This window comes from Rhinopithecus roxellana, chromosome 11 (genome assembly GCF_007565055.1).
Source record: "Rhinopithecus roxellana isolate Shanxi Qingling chromosome 11, ASM756505v1, whole genome shotgun sequence".
Lineage (NCBI taxonomy): Eukaryota > Metazoa > Chordata > Mammalia > Primates > Cercopithecidae > Rhinopithecus > Rhinopithecus roxellana.
In genome coordinates, this window is record NC_044559.1 from 135,173,148 (window position 1) to 135,199,426 (window position 26,279).

Below are 26,279 nucleotides of genomic sequence, written 5' to 3' on the forward strand. Positions count from 1 at the left end.
CCTAGATGCAGTAGTCCTTCATACATTAGCAAGAATCCACCGGTTCCTTTGCTTTCTTCAAGGAGGAGCTCAGTCTGACATCCAGTTTAAGAGGGTGAGGCATAACTGGGAATGCGTGTCTGCAAAAACCCGACCACTCTAGAGCTGGAAGTGCCAAGAACAGGTGCTCTTGACCCACTCTGCCCGCCCACCCTTACTCTGAAGGGGCAAGGACCCCAGCCTGTTGTACCAGTTCCAGAATGTCTGACACTAGAGACGCGTTAGCAGCCAGGTGCACTCACATTTAGCTGTTTTTAAAGCTTAAAAGCTCTGTACAAAAAAAAAAAAAAAAAAAAAAAAATCACAAATGAATCCTCACAACACCCCTGTGAGGTAGGTAGGCAAGTATTATTCTCCCATTTTACAGATATGGGGAAACTGAGGCAGAGAGGTGATGTGATCAGCCAGTGGTCCCAGTTCAGCTGAAAGCCAGAGCCAACCATGAGAATACAAATGATCCCTCCCCATTCAGTACCATCTCTGACTCCGCATCTAGACCTTATCTGCAAAGAAATTAAAACTTTCAATTCATGCAAAAATAAAAACAATAAACCTGAAAAGGTAATGAACAGACATACAGTAGTTCTGCAAAAGAATTCAGCCAAGGGGGTCAAATATTTTCCAATACTGGGTAAACAGGAACAACTTCAGCCTCCTCCTCTTTTCAAACCTCATGACCAATGGCACATCCTTTTTTTTTTTTTTTCTTTTTTTCCTGCAGAAGTACACGATCCTAACCAAAGACAGGCTTTCCTGGTCCCAGTGAACCAAGCAAGGTGGACAGCCTCCTCACTGTTCAGCTCCTGGGTTTCAGCAAGCACCAGTCCCCAGCTGGAAGAGCTACAAGACTCAACTCAAACATGGCACTTCTCTACCACCTGTTGCCAGCAGCCCTCCCGCTGTGTTGACAGAGTGGATCCCAGCAGCCTCTAACTCAGCAGGGTCTGGCCTTTTCTGCTTCCACTGGGAGGCAGGCTCAAAGACGCTCAGCAAAGACAACCTGGAACCCAGGTGATCCCCTCCCACCACCCTCAGTGCACCCCTGCACACCTCACTGTCCATGAGGACCACCCCAGCAACCGTCCTCGGTCAGCACTCCTTGGGGCTCCTGCTGCATCAGGTGGGGGCACCAGGCCATCCTGGGCTGCTGGGACAGGGAGAGGTGCCGGGGGACCTGCAGCTCCAGGCCTTGGCTTCCTCTGTGCCTCCTGCCCAAGTTCCCAGTCAAGTGGAGCAGGCCTCTTCCACTGTGCTGCGTCCGCATCCTGGAAGCTCTTTCTTCCCCAAGAGGGGCTCCCCAAGGTCTCCAGCTCCTTGAGAAACCTCCACCATCCTGCCAGCCCCACCAGGCCAGGTAGGTGTCCTTCCTGAAGTCTCCCAGGTTGGAGATGGGGGCATGAGAGTCCAGAAAACTGGGTGAAGCTGCCTTTCACATAATAGGTCTATCCAGAACACTGTCCCTCCACCCACCTCAGGCTGCCAGACGCCCAAGGGCAGTGCTTGGGCAGCAAGAAGGGGAGCGGCAATGGCAGAGCAGCAGGAGTAAGGAAGTGGGGAGCTACCAGTGGACAGGTCTGCTCTGTGCCAGGGGCTGCCAGGCCAATCTGAGAGCAGGGAGAAGAGGACAAAGAGATCCACAGTGTCTGGCAACTGGGGGAGTGAGCTCCTTGGAGGCCAAACGCCAGCCTGTTTGCAGGTGCACACAACAGTGTGCACCTTGTGAGCACTCCAGTGAGTGCTCCTCCCTGGAGGTCAGCCACACACCTTGGTGGTTTGCAAGGGATGGCTGTGCTGTCTCCCTGTCCTATAAAAAGTTCTTTCTAAAAAGACTCCCAACTCCGCCCAGTCTCTCCAGGAAGTGGGGGAATCATTTCCTCAAGACCAGCACCCCTCAGGGCACTCCCAGCCAAGAGCACCTCAGACACCCCAGGTCCGCGTGGGGCCCTACGGGTGGGGGACAGGGAGTAAGTCCCCCTACAGCAAGTCCTCGGGGGCGGAGGGCTCGAGGCTGCAGCTCTGCTCCTGCCACCGGTAGCGCAGCCTGGAGAAGGGCTGGTCCTCCCCGCTCTCCAGCTCAGGGAAACCCAGCTCGTTGAGGATCTCGTAGATGCCAGCCTTCGATGCCACCTGGGAAGAGAGCAGAGGCAGGGGCAGTGTTTCAGGGAAGGGAGGATGCCACTCAGGCCACTGAGTTCTGAAGATGAGCCTGTGGCCCGTGAACTTGGTGACCTGAACAAGTTTGCACCTTGACTTCTGTTAACTTCTCTGGGCCTCAGTTTCCTCATAGCAAGAAAAAGGCTCTACCTCACAGAACTACCTCGAGGAGGACTCTACACGTACAGAAAGTACTGGGCAGACAGTGAATGCTCCATGCAGAGAGCAGCGAGGGAGGCCAGGCACACGCTGGGCCCTATGTAGCTCGATGCTCCTGCATGGACGCCCAGGAGTGGACCTGCAGAGAGGGCTGGAGGAGGAACACGGATGCAGGGGCAAGTAAGGCTATGGCCTCTGCCCCAGGTGGCTCCCCTGGACACTCAGGCCTGCCGCCCAGCAGCCCAGACCCTGGCGCCAGACTCAAACCAGCCACAACCAGTCCCCTTCTTTCTCCACCATCTTGGGGATGGGGAGGGTGCAGCCTCCACTTAGAACAAAGGAATGGGTCTGTCCCGCTCTGGCTCTGGGGCTGCTCTCACTGCCACCCTCCACTCATCCGCAGGAGAGAGGGGCTGAGGTCCCCTGAGGATGGAACCCACACTCCGGCCTGGACTGGCAGCCCTCCTTCCTCGACCTCCCCCAGTAGGGGATTCAGCTGGGGAGGGGATCAAGCTTCCTCTCGGCCCCAGGCTCCCCCAGCTTCCGCTCTCCAAGCAGAACCAAGCAGGAAGTGTCCTCATCCCCTTCCACCTCCACCCCTCCCCAGGGGCTCACAGATGAAGCTGAGCCCAGGCCTGCTCAAGAGGGTGGCCCCGACATGGCCTTGGTGTGACCGCATCAGGTCTCCTGACTCAACACACATCACATGCACTGGGGGCATTTCAAATGCTTCTCCACCTGACGACCTGAGGCCCACCCTCAAAGTCTGCCACTCTGCCTCCACTCCTTCATAGCCCTGAGTCTACCTCACACCTGCCTCAGTCCCCGTACCCTTCCTGTGCCCACTCTGGCCGGGTCACCAGCCCCTGCTCTCCACCCACCCACTTCCCAGGAGCTAATTCCAGCCTCTAGTCCAGATTAGAACTGCCAGGATCTGCTGGTGAGGTCTGGAGGGGCCAGCTTCCTGGCAGAGGAGTAATTACAGGCTGCTTTGCCAAGGAGGGAAGGAGGCCTCTCTTCTGACCTAGAGGTGCCAAGGTGGCAGCTCTGCCTCTAAAACAGCCAAGTGGAAGAAGAGCCAGGAGGCCAAACAGAGAGGATCCAGGAGGCTGGACAGCGAGGGTGGTGTCTTAGGTCAGGATATAGTGGGCTCTGGAGCCAATCAGTCAGCCCTAATACCAACCTTGAACAAGTCACCCACCCTCTCTATGCTGTCTCCACCTCTGTAAAATGGGAGAGCAACAATCACACCGTGCTAGATCTGCCTAGTACAGGCTCCAGCAGACAGCACTGTGTGTCTCCCCGCATCCCCACGGCAGCCTTCAGGGCTGGCACCCGCAGGATCACATTCCCTCCATGTTAGTGCTAAGGCCAGCAGCTGTGGAGGAGTTGGCTCACTGGTACAAGGCCATGGCTGGAGGGAGAAAGGGGCAGGGCCACCTCGCAGAGCACAGGTGAGGGCTGACCACAATTGTGGGCATGAAGTGCCCAGAGCCGCCATCCACGCAAGGGTGGCTATGCTGATGTGTGCTACTGGGTCCCAGTCCCAAAGGCTGCCCTGCTCTGTCCCCCACCACTCTGTCCCTCCCTCCTCCTCATTCACCTGTTCATTCATCAAACTCATCAACTGCCTGCCAGGTGCAGACAAACTGCTGGGGACCCAAAGTCAGATCAGACAAACTCTTGGCCAAACAGAAGCCTCCTGCAGAAAGGGGGATGGAGGCTCTTCCCGCCTGTCACAGGCACAGCTCGGCTGTGACCCAGCTCCATCTGCAGGAGCCATCGCCTGGCCCCTCTCGGCCTCAGCCTCCCCTCACCTCCTGCATCCAGGTGCTGAAGGACCTCTGCCAGGAGCCGGCCTTCTCCAGGTGGAGGTACGCATTGAAGACAATCAGGCAGACATAGCGTTCCAGGTACTGCAGGCTCCGCAGCTGCAGCCTCCGCATTTCCTGCGCCTCTTTAGCTGCCTTTGCCTGGAGGACAGGACAGGGTGGGGTCAGTGTGCCCCCCAACACACAAACATACCACCCTGCTGCCCTGAGCGCCAGGGCAGGTTGATCCAACCTCAGAGCCAAGGGCACTGCCTCCACCTGACTTACAGGACGAGCGAGCCAGGGCTGCGGGTCAGGAGCCCACTGCCCACCTGAGAGACATGGGTGGCCTCCCGGCCTCCCTCTCCTCATCATGGAATCACAACCACTGTCCTGTTCTGAGGGGTGAACGGGGACAGCAGGAGAGCTCATTGCAGATACCCTCCATGGTGCCTGAGGTGCACTGAGGCCCTCCCGCATGGCAGGATCCATGTCCAGGGTGGGAGGACCCTTACTGCCACTTCCTGCCAACTCCCAATCCTCCAAGGACCAGAGGAAAGGCTTCACTCCTCTCTCTGCAGCCTCTCAGGCCTCCCGCAGGGAGGGAATGAGGGCTCTGACCAGTGGCCTGGGAGGTGCCGATGGCAGGGGTCATTAAGGCTGCGTTCTTGGGGCTCTGAAATGTGGATGCACATCAACCTCCTCCCCCCGACTAACCCGCTCCCGCACTGGGCCTACTGGGTGGGTGAGTTCATCCTCCAGCCTTGAAGGGGAGAAACCCCTTCTTAGCCTCTGGGCCCAAAGGTCCCTAAGTGACTTCCAAAAGTGAAAGGGGTACACATACAGCCCTCACCCTCTCCAAGGCTGGTGACAGGTAACAAGAAAGGCTACCTGGCCAAGGAGCAGCAAGAGAGGAAGCAGCTGAGGAGAGGGTCTGGGAGAGGAGGTGTGGGCGCAGGGGAGACTGTGGGGCATCGATCTTTTAAGCAAGCAAGCCTAAGCATCTTCATGGGAAATGGCACCAGGCCACGTGCTGGGGCGAGAGGGACAGCAAAGTCAATTAGAGAGGTTTCCCAGAGAGTGTGGGAGTGCTGCTGGGCCGTGGAGGCCTGGTGGATTTGCACAGACAGAATGTGGACCAGATGGAGGAAACACAGAGGTGAGGCTGGTGCCTGGAGTATGGGGGCTGAGAGGGGCTGGCCTGGCTGGAGGGAGAATGAGGAGGGATAAGAGGTGGTTCTGCCATTCTGCTGGGCTGGATCTATTATGAAAGCCACCTGTGTCACCTAGAAAGTCTATCCCCAGGTCAGCAGTTCACAACCTTGCTGTCCATGAGAAACATGAGCAACTTTAAAATGCAGATGTTTGGGCCCCACCTAGAACAATCCAATGAGAATCTCAGCAAGGTGTGGCCTGGGCATCGGGGTTGTCCTCTGGGTGACTCTCTATAGCCAAGGTGGCACACTATGGCTTCAGTACTGGGGAGCCATTGAAGGTTTGGGAGTATGAGTGGCCCGTTAACAGAAGATGTATGGGAGATTTGTGCTCAGGAGGAAGGGAGCTTAAAAAGAGGGTGGCTTCTAGGTTCTCCACAGTGTGGGGGGTCAGGGGACAGGCCACAGGCCAGGGGATAAGACCCAGGACATGCACAGCCAGGCTCTCCTACAGGGCACCCTGCCCACCCTGCTCCTTCCACCCCTCACAGACATGTCACCCACCCAGCACCCTCCCCTGCACGCTATGGAAGCGGAGTTTGGAGAGTGAAGGCCACACCTCGTCTCACACTCATCCCCTTCTCACCCCACCTCCCAGGCCCACAGCAGCTCTCCCTGCTCCAGGAAAAGGACGTGGCACAGGGGTCATCCCTCGGGCACCACGAACATCTGTGCGAGGACACAGCAAGACCCAGCCTCTGGGAGCCGGAAAGGGCTGTTCGCCTCACAGCTGGGCTGCAGCTGGAAGGCCTTCCGCACAGGAACACGACGTCAGCCTACATGCATCTCCTCCTCAGCCCTGGGGTGGGCTCTGCGGCCTCAGACGTGGCATGGCCCACAGTCCCAAGAATCAGAGCTGGAGTAGCCTGAGCAGGGCCTGTGGTCCCCAACCTCCCACTTCTACCTCCACGGCCTCTGCTGTCTTTGCCTCCAGGGTCACAGAGTAGATGGTAACTTGCAAAGCCTGCCCACCCATCCACCCAGAAGGAGCTCTGGGGCCCTGGAGATGGGGGCAGGGGTGAAAGGTGGACAGTGGGCTGTGCCCAAGAGGGGTGAGGGGACTAGAGCCAGCACTGTGACTCCCTGGGAGATGTGAGTCCCATAAGCTGGGTTCAGGTCCTGGTTCTGCCATTTAAACTCACAGGCCCCAGGTTTGTGGAGGTAGGATTTCTCAGCAAAGTGAGGGATAAGAAGGCATCTGTGCACCACAGAAAGCTCACTAATCCACTCATCCATCCAGCAGGGAGGGGCCCACCATGCCTATCACCCAGCCACAAACTGGGGATGCAAAGATGAACTACTCACAGGCCCTGCCCTCCGTGCCCAGAGGGGGATGGAAATCATTTCAAAGCAGCCAGAACAGCTGGATTCCGGGATGACAGAAGGGGGAGAGCAGGGCTCAAGGAGGAGGGGACATCCAGGGTGGGTGAGGTCTACAGAGAGGAGGCAGAACAGTGTCTTGAGAGGGGGAGGGCATGAAAGGCAGGAAGGGGGCCCAAGAATGAGATAAGTCCCCAGAGTACCCCCTCCCAGGGTGGGCAGAGGGGGAAGAGCTCATGGCAGTAAGAGAGGGGTGAAGGTGAGAGGCCAGGCCTGGAGTGGGTATGGAGGCCAAGCCAAGGCCTGGCTCTGCAGACAGAGGCCAGTGAGGGCTTCTGGGGATTTGAGGATGGGAATGGCCTGTGGCTGCCGCAGAAGGGATGGGGCCGCTGGGGGCAGGATTTGTTTTAGAGACTGGGGAGTGAACAACAACAAAAAAGATTTTACCTAAATATAAACCACAGCCACTACAATGCAACCCTGCCTATCTGCAAGGATGGACGGTCTGCACCACAATGCAACTGGCTGCTCTCCACCCCATCCCTTAGGCTGCTTCTATCCTTCCCCAAGCTCCATCTCAAAGCCTAGAGCCTACTTCAAAACATTTTCTTAGAAGGAAGGAAAGGAAATCACCCACAGTTCCACTGGGCAAGAGCCATTCTAAACTACTTTCAATTAAAGAGCTCAGAGGCAATGTGCTATGGGCGTGAAACACCCTCAGCTCTGGCTCTGTGCCATGGACATGACCACACCAGCACCATCCTCTTCCACAGCCATGGGGATGGGGGCTGTCTGTTGCAGGAGACACGGGTAAGGATTAGGTCTGAGGAAGATTCTCTGGGGTGAGAGGTGGAGTGGCTCCTTATGAACTCTACTGGCAAAGGTAGAATTATCTCCAAATTCAGACCATTGTGTACAGGTGATGCCTGACCCCCGCCCCCAGAAGGTTCCAAGGGCACATCTTGCTGGATCACAGGTCTGTGATTTGAGACAAACGCCCATCTTCCTGTCAAGGCCCTGGTTTCCTTAACACCGTCCCATGTTAGCACCACTGCCTGGGGAGGAGGATGGGTCAGCCACCTCCTGTCGATAAAAATAGTAGAGTTGTTTATAAATGGCCTGGCAGGCCAGGCTGTCATTAGCTGTGGTGGAGCCGGACAAGGCTTCCTCACCCATTGGACTGAGCCCTAAAATAGAAGAGGGCCAGGAGAGGTGGCTGGGCCACTGGGTACTTCGGGCCTCTCAAACCTCCAGCCCACCTGGCATCGAGGTAGCCCAGCGTTGCCAGCTCTGCTATTTGCCAGGCCACCAGGGAGAGGCCCACTGAGGCAGGGCTGGGGAGCCTCCCCAGGCTACCACACAAGCAGAGCACGTGTGTCGGGGTCTACTGAGTGCCACCTGTGGGTCGAGCACGTCACATCCTGACCTGAGGATTAGACCCTAACACATTCTCCTAGCAACCCCGTGAAGGAGGTGAGACTATCCTATTTTGCAGATGAGGCTCAGCAAGGTTGTTTTTTGTTTGTTTGTTTGTTTGTTTGTTTTAGCACATGCTTAATTAACCCTTCAAACAGTAGGCATCCTGCCCAAACTCAGAGTTCTGAGCTGGGAGATGAACCCCAAGACCCCACCTCTTCCTACCACCCTCCCCCACTTGGCCACAGTCAAGCCCACCACTCCCTGCTCACTCTTGTCTCTGTACCTTCACCCACACTGTTCCTCCTGCCTGGCCGGGTTTCCTCCAGGCCTATGATAAGCCCCCCACTCTCCCAAAGCAAAGCGGCCTGCTCCAAGCCTTCCAGCCCAACAGCCCTGCCCTTCTCAGTCTCCTCTGCCCTCAGGCCAAACCTTTCAATTAAAAGTTGCACTAAATTCCACCTTAACAGATTCTAATTGCTTCATCAAGGCAGGGGCTGTCTCAAAACAACCATAAACCCAGGGGCGGGCACCAGCCCATAACCAGGTTTACCCCTCCCCCTTCTCCCCACCGCACTGGGGGTCTGCACAGAACTTGGTATGCAGCAGGTGCTCACTGAGCACTCCTCCCCAGGCCCCTCTTGTGCTGGCTCATGGCTTCTAGTATCATCTTGAATCCAGATCCTAGACAGACTCTGAGGATTGCAGACTGGGACATGTCAGCGGCTCAAGTGCTCCACATGGATAAGGGTCATGCAGCCCAAACCCACAAAGCATGTCCCAGTGAACCTCCTGAGTGCACCCCAAACCTGCTGCGCCCATAAGCCTGCCCATCTCAGTGGCAACTCCATCCTCCCAGGTACACAGGCCAGAACCCGGGACTCCTCCTTCACTTCGCCCTTCTCAACCCCACGGCCAATCAGTAAACCCCACTGGCTCCACTTCAAAACACCTCCAGAGGCTGACCACCTCTCACCACCCTGGTCCCAGATACCCTCCACTCAGTGACAGCCCCTGGCTGGTCTTCTGCCACCACTCCTGCCCCCTGCTGTCTATTTGCAACATAGCACCTAAGTGACTCTACAAACAGTAAGTGCGTGGCTCTGCCCCAAACCGTGCAATTTCTTCCTTTGCACTCAGTGTAGAAGCCAAAGTCCCAGCAATCCCAGAAAAGGCCCTACAGTCTGCCTCCTGTCCCCATAACCTCTGGCCTCCTCTCCTGCCCTCCCGTTCCCTCACTCTGCTCCTCAAACACACAGGCAGCTCCCACCTCGGGGACCGCACGCAAGCCACACCCTCTGTCTGGACTGTTCTTCCCCCAGACGCCAGCACGGCTCCTCCTTCAGGTCTGTTCAACGCCACCTTCTCATGGAGTCCCTGCCTAACCACCCCACTTATTTAAAACTGCAAGCCCTCATACCGCCCCGTCGGCACCTCCTAACTGTGGAGTCCTAATTAGGGAAAGGAGTCAGGCTGGCAGGACCAGGAAAAAGCAAACAGAGAAAGCAGATAAGCTCCAAGTCTGCCTTTCTTCATGGTCCAGGACACGGTCCTCCTACGCCAATGACACAATCTACCAGTGTCCAGCTATCACCAGACCCTCGGCTGATAGAAAAATGCAACTTAGCTCACTGCAACTTCGGCATTATCAGTACTGCACAAAGCTCTCTTCAGCAAACAGCACAAGCACCGTCCTAAAAAATCCCCAGCCTGGCCAGGTGTGGTGGCTCATGCCTGTAATCCCAGAACTCTGGGAGGCCGAGGCGGGCAGATCACAAGGTCAGGAGATCGAGACCATCCTGGCTAACACGGTGAAACCCCGTCTCTACTAAAAATACAAAAAATTAGCCGGGTGTGGTGGCGGACGCCTGTAGTCCCAGCTACTCGGGAGGCTGAAGCAGGAGAATGGCGTGAACCCGGGAGGTGGAGCTTGCAGTGAGCCGAGATCGCGCCACTGGACTCCAGCCTGGGCAACAGAGGAAGACAAAGGAAGACAAAAAAAAAAAAAAAAAAATCCCCGCCAGCCTCTGTCTCCTTGCAACCAGCTCCTCTCTTGCTAACTTGCCCACTGCACCCTTGCAACGTGTTTCCATACTTTCTCTAAAAATCTGCCTTTCTTTACCTTTTACATACTTTCTCTAAAAATGTGCCTTTACTTTTTTTTTTTTTTTTTTTTTACAGGCGTAAGCCACCACAACCAGCCCTTTACCTTCTTTAGTAAGAAGAATTTTAGCAAATTCTTCTTACTCCCCATGTAATACCAGCCTCAGATAGTTGCAACCTGTGACACTTAGAGACTCCGCTTCTCCCAACGGACACCCCGCTGTCCAACAGACCACGGCCCCGATGTATGTGCTGCCTGCCGCAGGTCTCCCTCACCAGAGTACAGACTACCTGAGGGCGGGGGCTTTTGCCCTTTGTTTGTGTGGCATCTCCAGCACCTAGCGCAGTGCACTTGGTAGGTGTGTAATAACTGTTTGTCAAATCAATGAATGACGAACACGTGCATCTTGCATTTTCACTCATCCCAGCTTCACAGGACACCTCGGTTGCCTATGCCAACCCCTTTGCCTTTCAGAAAGGGAGGCTGAGGTCAAAGAGGTGAAATGACCTGCCAGGGTCACATGAAGAGTAGGCAATAGAGCCCAAGCAGGAACCCAGGCCTCGGGTTCACCGGGGAGGCCACACGCTTGAAGACCCGGATGCAGCTGAGGCTCAGGAGAAGACAGCCCCAGAGGAGAAATAAGAAGAGCCAGCAACCCAGGCAACAGAAGGAGACCATCTCTACCAAAAGAACAACAAAAAAGAGGCAGGTGTGGTGGCACGCACCTGTAGCCCCAGCCACTCAGGCCTGGGAGCTCAGGAGGGAGGATGGCTTGAGCCCAAGAGGTCAAGGTTACAGTCAGTGAGCCATGACTGCGCCACTGCACTCCAGCCTGGGTGACAGAGCGAGAGTCTGTCTCTAAAAAAAAAAAAAAAGGGAAAGGAAAAAAAAAAAGAGCCAACAAGGCCAGGCTCAGGGTCTTCATCAAGCCAGCCAGAGAGCAACTCTCCCCACCCTGCCACCCTCTGCCATTACTGAAGCCTGAAGCCTCTTTGGTATCCCCTCACTCACCGACTCAAAAGAAAGAAACCTGGCCTGGTGACCTCTGCCTCCAGCTGAGGTGGGGCCCAGGCTGGGGAGGCAAGTGACAGTCCCCAAAGACGGCCAGTGGCTGAAGGGCAGGTTCCAGGGCCGGCAGCACACCCTCTTTCCAAGTGCAGCAGCAGCCATTGTGTGTGGTAGGTCTCCACCGAGTCCCTGCAAACTGCATCCTCAGGCCAGCCTAGCGGTGGGACCCCAGTACAGGAAGTACCTAACCTCTGGAAGGGAGAAAATCGCCCTCAATTCATACGGGTAACCCATTTTCCAAAGGTGACATCATATTTTATTAAGTAATTTCAAAGTGTGAAGGGACTTGGCCTGGTGCCATGGGCCACTCTGCATGCCATGAGTTCACCAGACACTATTCAGCAGCACCTCTAGGCCAGGCACAGAGATTTAACGTTGAGAGGACACAGTCTCATTCCTCAAGAGGCCCACTGTGCCCACAGGTAGCCCACGGAGCCTGCCTGGCAGCCCAGCTACCCTGCACACCCCACACACCCCATCCCACCTCCCATGGGCCCCAGACTGGTCTTCACCACCATCCCTCAAAGCACGCAGAGCAAGGGTAACAATTCCAGGTGACAGATGGAAAAACAGGGGTCCAGGCAGGCCAAAGTGACTTGCCCAAGGTTCCACAGGGAGTTACTGGCAGAGCCAGGGCTGGAGCCAAGGCTTCCAACCCCTGACCCAGGGCTCTTTAGCTTGCTGCAGAAGAATGCCCTGTCCTAGAAGACAAACAATGTGGACAAAGAACCAAAAGCGTTAATAATGAAGGTGCAGTCAGGCTTTCCTATTTATTTATGCAATGATTTACTCAACCTTCCCTCCATCCACTCACTAGAAAGACATTTGCAGAGCCCCTACTTGTGCCGGGCAGGGTTCTGGAGTCAGGATTTCAGAGGTGGACCTTGCAGCAGAAACAGGGATCTCTGGTAACAACCACAATCGGGACAATGAGAGTGGCAGGCACCGAGGCAGGGTCTCTGGGGATTACGCAGGGGGTGAGGGAGGCGGTGAGGCTGGAGTTGAGGTTAAACCCCTCCCAAGTCCACCAACAATTCTAAGCCCAATGGTGCACACTTAGAAACCACAGTTGCTCAGTGGATGTTTGTTGTTGAATAAAGCAGGAAAGTCCTCCTGGAGAATGGAAATAGCAGCTTGCCCTACAATGGGAAGGAAGAGAGATGAGCGGTCTCGGCAGCCAGGTACGGTGGCTCACACCTTTAATCTCAGCACTTTGGGAGGCTGAGGCAAGAGGATGACTTGAGCCCAGTAGTTTGAGGCCAGCGTGGGCACCACAGCAAAGACCCTGTCTCTACAAAAAAATGTAAAAATTAGCCAGGCGTGGTGGTGCATCTCTGTAGTGCACCTACTCAGGAGGCTGAGGCAGGAGAATCACCTGAACCCAGGAGGCTGAGGCTACATACAGTGAGCTATGATTGCACCACTGCACTCCAGCCTGGGCAACAGAGCAAGACCCTGTCTCAAAGAGAGAGAGAGAGGTCTCGGCTACTGAAAACATGTGTCCTACACACACGCATACACACACGAGGGCACACGTGTACTCACATGCACACTCACACACATACTCCGTTCTAGAAGCCGTTCTAGGCTGGGTTTGAAAAGGCCAGGAAACAGCCTTTGCTTGGGTCCTATTTTATGTGACAGCTCATAGCATTGCAGGGCTGCCCTAATTACTCCAGACCTCCTCCCGAGACACATTACCTACTGGAACCATGTCTCTGGGGAACAACTTTGGCAGCCAGGGAGCCAGGGTGTTTTTTTTTTTTGAGACAGAGTCTCGCTCAGTCGCCCAGGCTGCAGTGCAGTGGCGCCATCTCGGTTCACTGCAAGCTCCGCCTCCCGGGTTCACGCCATTCTCCTGCCTCAGTCTCCCAAGTAGCTGGGACTACAGGCGCCCGCCACCACGCCCGGCTAGTTTTTTTTTTTTTTTTTTTTTTTGTATTTTTAGTAGAGATGGGGTTTCACCGTGTTAGCCAGGATGGTCTTGATCTCCTGACCTCGTGATCCGCCCGCCTCAGCCTCCCAAAGTGCTGGGATTAGAGGTGGGAGCCACTGCGCCTGGCCAACAGCCAGGGTTTTGAAGAGGCTGAGAGAGACCCTGCCTGGGGCTCAGAGCCAGAGCTCTCTGGCCTTTTATTTTTCTTAAGAAATGACTTCAGCCCTTGGGACACACAGCTGGTCTCTCTGAACTCCTGGCAGCTCCTTTGGTCGCAGGGCCAACTCTGTACCAACCCAGGTAGTCACACAGTAGTGGCTGGCAGCTTCCCTTCCAACCCTTCCCTTCTCTGCCATCACAAGATTGCCCCTGGGTTGTGGCTGCCACAGCAAGTCGAGGAGTTGGGAGCCAGGTTCTGGTCCAGCCTCCAGCCAATCACAAAACTTCATTAGGCCTCAGTTTCTTCTCAAATGGGTCTAATAAAATTTGTCCTGGTCTCACCATCTGTCTGAGGACCACAAAAGACAAAAGGTGAGTTCTTAGAAAACTCAAATAGCAACCAGGTGCAGTGGCTCACACCTGTAATCCCAGCACTGTGGGAGGCCGAGGTAGGTGGATCACTTGAGTCCAGGAGTTTGAGACCAGCCTGGGCAACATGGCAAAACCCCATCTCTAGTAAAAATACAAAAATTAGCCGGGAGTGGTGGTGGCAAGTGCCTGTAATCCTAGCTACTTGGGAGACTGAGGCAGGAAAGTCACTTGAAACTGGGAGGCAAAGATTGCAGTGAGCCAAGGTTGCGCCACTGCACTCGTCTGGACAACAGAGCAAGACTCCGTCTCAAAGAAAGGGGAGGGGAGGGGAGGCAAGGGGAGGGGCAGGGGAGACAAGGGGAGGGGAGGTGAAGGGAGGGGAGGGGAGGTGAGGGGAGGCGAGGGGAGGGGATGAGAGGTGAGGGGAGGCGAGGGGAGGGGAGGTGAGGGGAGGCGAGGAGACGGGAGGGGAGGCGAGGCGAGGCGAGGGGAGGGGAGGGGAGGCGAGGGGAGGGGAGGCGAGGGGAGGGGAGGGGAGGCGAGGTGAGGGGAGGGGAGGGGAGGGGAGGCAAGGGGAGGGGAGGGGAGGGAAGGGGACGCTTAAAAAGTACTGCTCAAAGTTAAAGCACTACAGTCTTTATACAATAAATCTCGCTTTGAGACCAGACGACATTGCCTTCTCCCTGTGTGGCTCCCTTCACCTCAGCTATTCTTCAAACTCTTCCCAAGGGAAAACAGGAGACACAGGCTGTTTTAAACACCATACACTAAGAAATAACGTCACCAGCCAAAGCCCAGGAAAAGTGCCACTGGCATTAATGATTCTAGCAGGGCTTCCTCCAGGTGCCCTAACTTTGGTTTTTGTCATAAATATTTTCCCTTTCCAAGCCCAAAAGGAAATGACAAGGTGAGCTGAGGGTGTCACCGCCCTAGGCTGGCGGCCATGTTGGATTCTCCTCAGCCAGGGCCTGGAATTCTCACTTCCATCCAAAGCGCCGGAAGTGGCTTAGTTCAATGGGTTTCTTTCTTTCTTTTTTCCTTTTGAGGCAGTTTGTTTGTTTATTTGTTTGTTTTGAGATGGAGTCTCACTCTGTGACCCAGGCTACAGTGCAGTAGCATGATCTCAGCTCACTGCAACCTCTGCCTCCAGGGTTCGAGTGATACTTCTGCCTCAGCCTCCCAAGTAGCTGGGATTACAGGTGCGCAACCATGCTCAGCTAATTTTTGTATTTTTGTAGAGACAGGGTTTCACCATGTTGGCCAGACCGGTCTTGAACTCCTGACCTCAGGTGACCCTCCCGCCTTGGCCTCCCAAAGTGCTGGGATTACAGGCATGAGCCAGAGTGCACGGCCTTGAGGCAGTTCTTAAAATGCCCCAAGCATCTGGTCCCTTCACATGCACGGGGCATCCGAGCCTTGACTCAATCTTACACTGGAGAACAGAGGGGCATTGCCATAGGCTGCAGCCCCTGAAGTCAGGCTGCTTGAGACAGGCATAAGCAGAGAGAAGGGTCGAGGCTGTTCCCTCAGGGAAGGTCTGTCCCAGTGGAAAATATGTGCCTAGGCTCAGCTCCACCACCTCCCAGCTGCACCCACAACCTGTGTCTGGTATGTGTTCTTTCCCTCGTCCTTCTCCTGCTCAGTCTGCGACTTCCTCAAGGGCAAGGACCATGGCTTCCAGTTCTGTTTCCCTGCAGCAGGGCTCAAGGTGGACAGGGAGAGATGAAATGGTGCCTCCTCCCACTTGGGAGGCCATATGGCATGGCGGAGAGGCCCAATCTGGGAGCCAGGGGCTGGGTCTTGCCCCCTTCCTAAATCTGCCAGCAGCATATTCTTGGGCAAGCTCAGTGCCTCCCTCCTCAAATGTAAAACCGGAACCAACATTAGTACGCTCTTTATCACACACAGGCAAAGTGAGGACTGAGGTGGTGAAAATGTCTATCAGCCCAGCATGGGCACCTCTCGGACTAGTTCCAAGTTGGTCAAGGAGATATCAGGACATGTGTGGCCAGCACTGGGTCTCTAGTGACTCCCCGTCCCTCCACATGAGCCTCTACCCCATCCCTCTCCCTGCCGGCTCTCACTCCAGTCACCCAGACCCTCCTCACAGACTCCAACCACATCCAAATCTGGAGGAACCTTAGGCCTTGCTGCAGCCAACATCTTTCCCTCATTTTTAGACAAGCATCTCCCAAACCAACCCATCCACTGGAGACAGGGAAATCAAAGGAAACAGCAAGCATGGAACCTGCCTGTCTGTCCCCACCACACCTGAGGGGAAGTCTCTCATTCTGGAAGTGTTGCAGTTAATTAACGTAGATGGAATGAGAGAGCCAGCAGATCACCATTCTGCAAGTTGGCGATGCCCAGAAGCCAGTCATAACAGGAGAGACAACAGGACCTTCTGGCCCCAACAGCAGCATATGGCACCCCCAGTAACCATTCCGGCCACAATGAGCCGGAATCTTGTGAAGCCTTGGATGCGAACCATTTCCAAGAAGCACAGGCCAACTTAAATCTAGGGGGTGCAACTAGCAAAATTAGCTCCAGGAAGCCCAGGAAGACAACCAGTTCACCTCACAAATATATTTCAGGGGGGGAAAGGAGAACTGTTTGAGATTAAAAGAGACTTAGGGCCACGTCAATCAAATGCAACATGTGGATCTTGTTTGGATCCTGATCCAGCTGCAGAAGGCCTGTGAGATTAGTGGAAACATCTAAACATTGACCAGATATTTGCTGGTAAGTAGCGACTGTCCATTGTTTAAGAGGCAATAACGGCGGTGTGATTACCTTCTTTAAAAGATCCCCCTTCTTTAGAGGTACGTACTGAAATATGCACAGAAGAAGTAGTGTGAGGACTGGGATATGCTTTAAAATAATTCAGTGTAGAGCTCAGAGGGCTTGAGATGAAATAAGACTGGCTGAGATGGGTACTTACTGCAGCTGGGAGGCGGGCACACGAGGGCTGAGGAAACTATACTCTCTGCTTTGAAATTTTGTTTGAAACATTCCAAAATACTTAAAAATATAAGTTCCTACATTTTGACTCATTCAATAATTCTACTTCTAAGCATCAGCCTTACAGAAATAATCCACACAAAGGAAGAGCCACATGCGCTACGAGGTCCACGTCACCCCTATCCCAGAAGATGACAGGAATGAACGTGAAGGGCCGGCCACACATGCTATACACAGGAACAGCGTGGGAAACAGCACTTCCACTCACTGCGTGGTATGTGAACACAGAATGCGATGATGTAAGGGCTCCTCGACAAACACAACAAAACGCCCGGAGCCGGAGCTGTTGCTTAATTTTGCCTCTCTCTGCCCTACTAGAACGTCAGCTCTGTGCACCTTTCATCACTGGCCCCCGCTCAGTGTCAGCACAGGGCCCAGCGCTGAGGCAGCACGTGCTGGCTGGGCACATGTTGAAATGCACAAACACAGCCTAGGTGAGCGGCCAGAGACGTCCGGTGGGCCTGCCGCAATCACAGCTTCCAGAGAGGCTGCATGCAAGTGCACAAAGCCCAGAAAGAAAAGGGCAAAAGTAAAATCATCGCTGACTTATCAGGATTCTGGGAGACTCTTTGCTCTCCCTGGGCCATCTAAGCTTTTGGTACTTACTGTCCTTATTCGTGCTGCGCAACCTCAGGGTGCAAATGAAGATTCATGCACATTCTGAGCCCTCCTCTCTGACCCACAAAAGGAAATTGACCTCCAAATTCTTCCACTGTTCCCAACCGAGGGCCCTGGAATAGCTTTATTGCTGAAGAAGCACAAATGCCGTAACACAGGAACTGTGTTCTTAACTGCTTATTATTAAAGCATAAGTTGACTGCTGAAGCTGGCAGGGGGCCAGGAAAAGGAAATTCACCATTTGGGGGCTCTGGGGAGTGAGGGGCAGGAAGCCAAGTAGACACGTGCTGTTGAATTTCAGGATCCCAAGTGGACTCTCGGGATTTTGGAAAACATCAGATGGGCCAAATGTGGACCGAACCTAGAACATTCCCAGGCAAATTAAGCCAGTGGAGGGGATAAAGCCCTGCCCAAGCCTGAGCTCAGGCTCATTTACATCCAGAGGCTGTGGGGGATCTGACCAGGCTGATGGCACCCCCTGCACACCCAGCACCCGGCCTGCTCTGAGCAGTGAACCACAGACCCTGCTGGAGACCACCTGGGGACTTCTGGTTTGAAACCAGAAGGACAGCTGATACTGCAGGTGAGACCTGACTGCCAATTTCCAGAAGTCACCATTAGAGGGAAGGGGTGGTAGGGGCCGCTGCCTTTCTAAAGCCTCCACAACCTCCCAGCAGCCCACTGGAGCAACATGAATGAGATCCTTGGGTCAAGGACAACATGGTCTGGGGAGGAACGTGGGCTGGGAGTGAAGACCGTTGCCCTTCATCCCCACTCAGTCAACAATTCATGGTGAATTAACCTGAAAAGGTTAAACACAGAATGACCATATGATCCAGCAATTCCACTCCTAGGTACATAATCAAGAGAAATGAAAACATACATTCACACAAAAACTTGTACATGAATTTTCACAGCAACATTATTCATAATAGCCAAAAAGTTCTACAACAAGCCAAATGTCTATCAGCTGATGAATAGACAGACATAATGGGGTATTTCTATACAATGGAATATTATTCAGCCATAAAAATGAAGAATACATGCTACAACACGGATAAACCTTCAAACATTATGCTAAGTGAAAGAAGCCAGACACAAAGGACCACAGACTGTATGATTCCATTTATATGAAATGGCCAGACCATGCAAATCCATAGAGGCAGAAAGATCAGTGGCTGCCAGAGGGTGGGGGAGGGGAAGCGACTGCTAGTGGGTGTGAGGTTTCTTTTCAGGGTGATGAAAAATGTTCTAAACTTGATGTGGTGCTGGATGCACAACTCTGTGAATGTACTAAAAACCACGGACTCATGCACCATAAATGAGTGAATTGCATGGCACGTGAATTATATACATCGTGAACTGTATGTCAATAAAGCTGCTGTAACGGAGATTGTGGGGGGATGGCAGGTCCCCCATTGTGGTCCCTGCCAGCATCAGTATCATCTGGGAGTGTGTTAGACCTCCAGACCTCCAGAATCAGAAGCTCCAGAGTGGGGCCCAGCAGTCTGCATTTTAACAAACCCACCAGGTGATTCTGAAGCCCACTAAAGCTGGGGAGCGCTGCTTAGACTATGTGGCTCTCAGCCTTGGCTGTGCATTGGAATCACCTGGGAGACTTCAAAAACAAGACCCGTGCCCTGGCCAAGACACCCCCACCAACTAAATCAGACTCTCTAGGAATGGAGCTCTGCCACAGCATGGTTTAAAGCTCTCAGGTCTCTTGGACATGCGGGGTGCAAGGCCCTGAACCAGAGGGTGTCTCAGTCCCTCTGCTCTTCAGTGCCTCTAAGAATTTGGCCAGGTAGGTCACTGGCGCCCCCTGGTGGCCATATTCTGGAATGACTCTACATCTTGCCTCTGGGCCCTCCAAGGGGCTGTGGGGCTCAGGGATCCCCGCCCAACTGCAGAGGTCACAACCAACCTGGCCTTTGGAAAGGGGGTGGGTGACCTGGTGGGAGCGGGTAAGAATCCTCAGCTGGCTCTGCTTCCTCCCTCCTCATTAAATAACACTTCACATTCTCATTAAATAACACTTCACATTCAGAAGGCAGCCAGAGTGACCACCTCTAACAGCCCCAGCCACCTTCCTTCTCCAATGCCACCAGAGTAAAGCAATCACCTCTCACAGCCCCAGCCACCTTTCCCTCTCCAATGTCCAAGGAGGAGCGCCAACTCACCCACACCAACTCATCTCCAACAATTTCTATGTCATCAGATGCATGCACCAAACCACCTTTGCTGCCTCTAAACTCATTGTGCACCTTTCGGCCCCCTGGCCTTTGCCATGCAGCCCCTCCCACCTGACGCGCCTTCCCAGGCTCTCTGAGGACACTGCTCCAGGCCACCTCTGGGGGAACCCTCCTCTCTCCCCACGGCTCAGGCCCTGTCATGCTCCCTGCTCCACCCTCTGGGTGCCTCACAATGGACTTCCAGGGCTGCGGAGATCAGAGGAAGGGAGGCCTATCAGCTTCAGAAGTCAGGGAGGTAGGGGCTAACAGACCCTGGCCAGCATGGGATGGAGGGTCTAAGATGCTCTGAAGCAGGCATCCTTTTTCAACTATTGGGCCTTCAGCTGCAGACTGAACTGGAAGCCTCGATTCTCAACCCTCTCAGCATCCTCTGAAAGTGGGAGGAGCTCAGCTTCTTAGCTCATTGCTGCCACAAGACCATTGTGAGAGGGACCCAAAGGTAACTCAAAAGGAGACTCAGGATCCAATCTAACTATGGCCCTGAAGAAAATAGTTCTTCCTAAATTCACCAGTCCATCTTCTGAAACTCCTTAAAACCACCTTCCCCTCCCCACATTTAACAGCCTTTTTTTTTTTTTTTTTTTTTGAGACAGTCTCTCCATCACCCAGGCTGGAGTGCAGTGGAGTGACAACACCTCACTGCAGCCTCTACTTCTCAGGCTCAAGAAGTCCTCCCACCTCAGCCTCCCAAGTAGCTGGGACCACAGGCCACCATGCCCAGCTAATTTTTTTTCTTTTTTTTTTTTTTTTTTATAGAGACAAGGTCTTGCTATGTTGCCCAGGCAGGTCTCAAACACCTAGCCTCAAGTGATCCTCCTGCCTACGTCTCCCAAAGTGCTGGGATTACAGGTGTGAGTCACTCTTCCCCTGGCCTGGCAGCCCCTTAATCTCTCCAAACTCCCCTCCCAATTGACCTCTGATCTTGGACCCAGGTTGACCCCAGATGCCTTACCCTGCCTTCCAGCTAGACATCCACCCTTTGCCCCAGTTAGGGCCTGATCCATGACCCTGAGCAAAAGCTGGGCCCAATCAGTCATTGCCCCAATGTGTGCACAGCTACAGCCGAGCGCAGGGCTGGCTTGGGGCAGGCCCCCTCTGGAGGGGCCACAGGCAAGAGCTGTTTCTAAGAATTGCTGGCCAGCAGAGGGGAACACATGGCTGGCACATATAGCCCCCTCTCAGCACCATGAAGTCCTCACCCCCTACCCACCGGCTCGCACCACTGCCCCTCCCACTCAGCACCTGCCTCTGTCCCAGAAGGCAATCAGATTCACTGGGCCAGAGAGGAACAGAAGTGAGCACTCCACACAGAGACCCAGGAAGAAAACTCCACAGCCCACATCAGCCTGTGATCATGGGACTGGGCCAGTAGGGCTGAGTGACAGAGCAGGGAGTACTGGGGACCCAGGCAGGCTTAAGGGCACATTCTTTCCAGATAGGTTGAAAATCCAGATTATTACATGAAATCTGGACTATTATGAAACTTTTTTTTTTTTTTTTGAGGAGTCTCACTATTGCCCAGGCTGGAGTGCAATGGCACGATCTTCGCTCACTGCAACCTCCGCCTCCCGGGTTCAAGCGATTCACCTGTCTCACCCTCCCGAGTAGCTGGGACTACAGGCGCCTGCCACCACGCCTGGCTAATTTTTGTATTTTAGTAGAGATGGAGTTTCACCACATTGGCCCGTCTGGTCTCCAACTCCTGACCTCAGGTGATCTGCCTGTCTTGGCCTCCTAAAGTGCTGGGATTACAGACATGAGCCACCGTGCCTGGCCAAAACTTTATTTTTATAATGTGATGAGTTATTAAAAAACAATTTTTACTGAGCAGACCAAAAACACCCCATCTGGGAGCCAGCCCCAGCCCCAGGGCAGCACAGACACACCCACATCCCGAGATGACGGCCTCCATGCTAGTTGTGAAACAGCCACTCCAAGACCCTGAGGGTCCCCACCCACCATGACCTGACTCCTGTCTGGGACCTCTGGTCCCCCTGCCAGGACCCAGAAACTAGAGGGTTAATGCCTGGCACCACAGGGCTCCTGGGTGTTCACTCTGATTGGCCACATCCTTGATTGGTCCCAGGGCTGCAGCAGTTGTTGAATGCTTTGAACATGGCCCCTGCACACATCCCCCCCCACCACTCCAGAATCTGGTATGAGTGGGTTGGGGCTGGGGATGTGTCCATTTCATGGATCACTTCTACTTCCAGAAGGTGGAAAAGTGACCAGGAGCCAAGGAGGGGCCCCTAGGACCCCTAGCAACCCCAAAGCCACATCAGCCACTCCCTGGGCCGTGCACACCTGGAAGGGTGGCTGGGGTGGGGCGAGGTGGGGCAGGGGCTCACCTGGCGGTAGGTGCAGATGATGATCTCCCGCAGGTGGTAGTGCATGGGTGTCATGGTCTCGCTGACGGTGTCCAGTGCCGCATCCACCTCCTTCTTCACACGGTGCCCATCGGGCAGCAGCTGCACCACCTTCATTACTACCTGGGGCCAGAGAACGGGGGTGAGCAGACAGAAAGCTGGTGGGGGCAGGTGAGAACCCACAGCCCCAGCACAAGGCTTGCACCCTCACCAAAAGGCCACAGCAGGCCTAAGGCCCAGGTGTTGACCACAGAGCCCTGCCTGATCCTCAGTTCTCAGACTGAGGGAGGACAGGGGGATCCTGGACATCTCAGGGGCCAGGCTACCCAGGTGCTTTTTTTTTTCTCCACAGTTGGGATTTATTGGTTGTGTTGAGAATCAGTACACAGACATTGCAATTTGTACTGAAAATCTAAAAAAGGTATGGATTATAATTCCTTTTTAGTTATTCCATTGACAGTTTTTGTTGTTGTTTTATGGAGACAGAGTCTCACTCTGTCGTCCAGGCAGGAGTGCAGTGGCGTGATCAGGGCTTACTGAAACCTCAACTTCCTGGACTCAGGTGATCCTCCCAACCCAGCCTCCCGAGTAGCTGGGACTACAGGCCCATGCCACCACGCCTGGCTGATGTTTTGTACTTTTAGTAGAAACGGGGTTTTGCCATGTTGCCCAGGCTAATCTCAAACTCCTGGGTTAAGGCAATCCACGCCCTCAGCCTCCCAAAGTGCTGGGAAGTTATTCCATTAATTTTCCAGCCTAAAAGTTGGAGGTAAATTGTTCCTTAAGAGGGTATTAAGTACCAGTATCTTCAAGTTCTGATAAGCTGTGGCATAAAAGCCCCACCAATCCACAACTTAGTATCTTGTACACTACACAGATTTTCAGTGTCAGAGCACATCAACAGAGTTACTAAGAAAACAGGACTGCCACAGCCAAAGACATCACAGAGTGCACCCAGTTCTCACAGGAGAGCCACAATCAAGAAGTGGTTTTCGTTAGGAAATAATTCTACAAAAAAACTTGGGAACAGAAGTGATTTAAGATGTTCAAGACATATTAAATGCACGACCGTGACTCCAAATTGCGATTTTGTATGCTCTGTATTACACGATATAAAAACTACCCCAATGCACCCATGGAATGTTAAGTTGACCTAAGGTGCTTATTTTTGTTGCGTTTTGTTTTGTTTTGTTTGGGATGGAGTCTCGCCCTGTCACCCAGTCTGGAATGCAATGGCAAGATCTCGGCTCACTGCAACCTCCGACTCCTGGGTTCAACCAATTCCCCCACCTCAGCCTCCCAAGTAGCTGGGATTACAGGCACCTGCCACTGCACCCAGCTAATTTTTGTATTTTTAGTAGAGACAGGGTTTCGCAATGTTGGCCAGGCTGGTCTTGAACTCCTGGCCTCAGGTGATCCGCCCACCTAAGCCTCCCAAAGTGCTAGAATTACAGGCGTGAGCCACCACGCCTGGTTGAGGTGCTTATTTTTTAAGCAGTAGAAATCCTGCTTCAAACAAGGCCTCATGCAGAACTTTGATCTCTAAAACAGATAGCTGTCACATACTAGGGCTGGAGGGGTGACGAGGGGGTGTGAGAAGCCTCCCTACCCTCCTGGTAACCTGCAGGAGCCCCAGGTACTGCGCAGACGCTCAGAGTTGGACACCACTCATCTGATATAATCCCCCACCCAGGCCAGGTGCAGTGGCTCATGCCTATAATCCCAGCACTTTGGGAGGCCGAGGTGGAGAGATCGCTTGAGGCCAGAAGTTCAAGACCAACCTGGCCAACATAGTGAGACCCCATCTCTGAGTAATAAGAAAAAGAAAAAAGAAAAAGAAAAAAAATGATATAATCTACCCTTTATTGCAAGGGAAAACTGAAGCCTGTTTAGGTCACTCTATGGCTCTTCCCCCACAGGCCCTCTTAGCCACCCTGTGCTGAGTTCCCCTGCAAATCTGTCTACACTGCACCTCTCTACAGCTGGCACCTGATCCAGACCTCCATCCCCCTTTGCCTCCACATCAGTACCCCTCTGACCAGCGTCTCCGCCTCCTCCCCACCCTCCCTCTCCCTGGTGGCCAGAGAGGTCTTACAAAAGTATAGATGTGAACCCATGTTTGTATAATTCCCAGGCTTTGATCTCTTCATGGCTCCCTTGCACTCAGCACAGAAACTGGGGCCTACAAGGCCCCCTGCACCACCTGGTCCCAGCCTATTTCTCCAGCCTCACCCATAACCCCTCCCACCACCCACCCCCACCACTCTGCAAGGTCCCTGCAGAGCCCTGTCCCATGGTCGACAGCCACCTGCTCATCTGCTTCTGCTTTCATGCCCGCTCCCCACTAAGTGAGGGGCTTTCTGCCAGCACCTGGAGTGGCAGCTGGCACCTGCCCGATGCCCCAGCAACAGCTGCCCAGTGAATGAATGAACACCTAACTCGCCCTCTTCTCTCTCTAGCTACAACTTAAGAACAGGGAAAGAAGGCCTTTCCCCAACTTGTGTGTTTCTCAGAGAGTCCTGGCCTGGGGCTGGGCACCCCAGCAGGCATGGAGTTGTAGCCAAGTGGGAGGAGAAAAAGGAAAAGTCTGGAAGGAACTAGTGGCAGATCTGGCTCAGGCTGTGCCCAGGGGAGCAGGAGGGAGCTGCCCAGTCCACACCCCCAATCCCAGACTCTAGGCAGGTCCCCAGGAAGGTGCAGGGAACTGTGTCCCCTGGGGGCCACCTCAGACAGAGGACTGCAGCTTTTCACAGGGAACCCAACTCCTGGCCTCTGCTGCAGCTGTTCCTCCCCTGAATTCCACATCTCGACAGCTGTCACAACCGCAAAGCCAGAAACTCGAGGTCGTCCTCAGTGCCCTCGTCACCCCACATCCAGGAGCCCACAAGGCCTACCAGTGAGGACTGGACTGCTCCTGCTCACCCTGCAGCCCCTCCTCACTCAGCTCCTGCCTCTCCCTCCACTCCCCAAACCACACAACTGCCTGCTGGGAACCCCAGACTGAGAGTCTGATCACAACCTCCTCTGCCTCCCTGCTGGCCTCACAGTCAAGGTCAAACACATAGTGCAACCCTCCAGGGCCTTCACAATCTGGGCCCCCACCCCTCAGTCCTGCCTGCTTCCCTTCTGACAAATCACAGCCTTACATAGTTCCTGTCCTTTCCAGAATCCCTCCTTTGCACACTTGATCCTTCTACACACTCCTCTCCTCACCAAGCATACTCACTCATCTTCCCCAAAGGCACTCAAATGCTGCCTCCTCTATGAAGCCCTCTCAGGCTCCCTCAGCTGCACTTTTGGCCCTTAAAACCAGTGTCTGCTCTGGGCCTCTTCACACTCTACTGAATATTCCCTTCTCCTCAATAGACTGTGGGCTCAGCAAATGCTGAACTAATTGCAAAAGAAGCTGGTCTAGATTATCTGGGGGTGGGTGAGGATGGGGTATACAGGGGTGTCTTCAGGTCACATGATGTAACTTTGGAACACAGGCTCTGAGGTTCACAGCCTGGCTTATACCCCAGCCCCACGTCTCTGATGTGGCCCTAGGGTAATAAACTTGTCTCCCCAGGCCTCATTTTCTCCTCTACAAACTGGGAGCAGTAAAAGCACCTACCTCCTGGGGGCTGGGAAAGGGGACAGGGGGAGTACACATAGCTCCCAGCACAGGGCCTGGTGTGAGGAAGCAGAGGCCTAACCATCACATTCGAAGGACTGATGTGAAGACTAAATTCAGCTGGAAAATAAACCCTCATATATATGGTCAAGCGGCTTTCAACAAGGGTGCCAAGACCTTTCAATGGGGAAAAACAGACTCTTGAACTAATGGTGCTGGAAAAACCAGATACCCACATGCAAAAGAATAAACTTAGATAACCCTTACCTCACACCATATACAAAAACTAACTCAAAATGGATCAGAAAAAAAAATCGTAAAACTTAGGATTTTAACCTAAGAGTTAAAACTATAAAAGTCTTAGGATAAAACACAGGGGAGAAGCTTCATGACACTGGAGTTGGCAATGATTTCTTGGATACAGCACCAAGGGCACAGGCAACAAAAGAAAAAACAGACAAACTGGACTTCATCAAAATTAAAAACTTTTGTGCATCAGATGACACTATGAATGAGTAAAAAGTCAGCCCACATATTAGAGAACATATTTACACATAACCTCTCTTATAAGAGATTAGTTTCCAGAATATACAAAGAACCAAAACTCAACAACAATCCAATTCAAAAATGGGCAAAGGACTTGAACAGACATTTCTC

The 26,279-nt window shown here is 53.6% G+C and overlaps 1 protein-coding gene and 1 pseudogene across 10 annotated transcripts in view; both read right to left on the minus strand.

Annotated features, from left to right (window-relative positions):
- Positions 1 to 272: 272 nt before the first annotated feature.
- Positions 273 to 1,468, minus strand: LOC104661984 (annotated as a pseudogene). Its single transcript, XR_747914.2, has one exon. The product of XR_747914.2 is annotated as an uncharacterized LOC104661984 (transcript).
- Positions 273 to 26,279, minus strand: part of PALD1 (phosphatase domain containing paladin 1) — a 112,193-nt gene continuing 86,186 nt past the window's right edge. For 8 of the 9 annotated variants that reach the window (XM_030941442.1, XM_030941443.1, XM_030941444.1 and 5 more), the window contains 3 exons: positions 21,992 to 22,132; positions 4,170 to 4,325; positions 273 to 2,166 (listed from right to left, as the gene is read on the minus strand). In XM_030941442.1, coding sequence (XP_030797302.1) covers positions 2,014 to 2,166; positions 4,170 to 4,325; positions 21,992 to 22,132 — 450 coding nt within the window. In that variant the 3' untranslated portion in view covers positions 273 to 2,013. Of the gene's footprint in view, positions 2,167 to 4,169; positions 4,326 to 12,046; positions 12,425 to 21,991; positions 22,133 to 26,279 lie in introns of those variants that run through there. The other variant, XM_030941446.1, reaches the window with a different exon arrangement.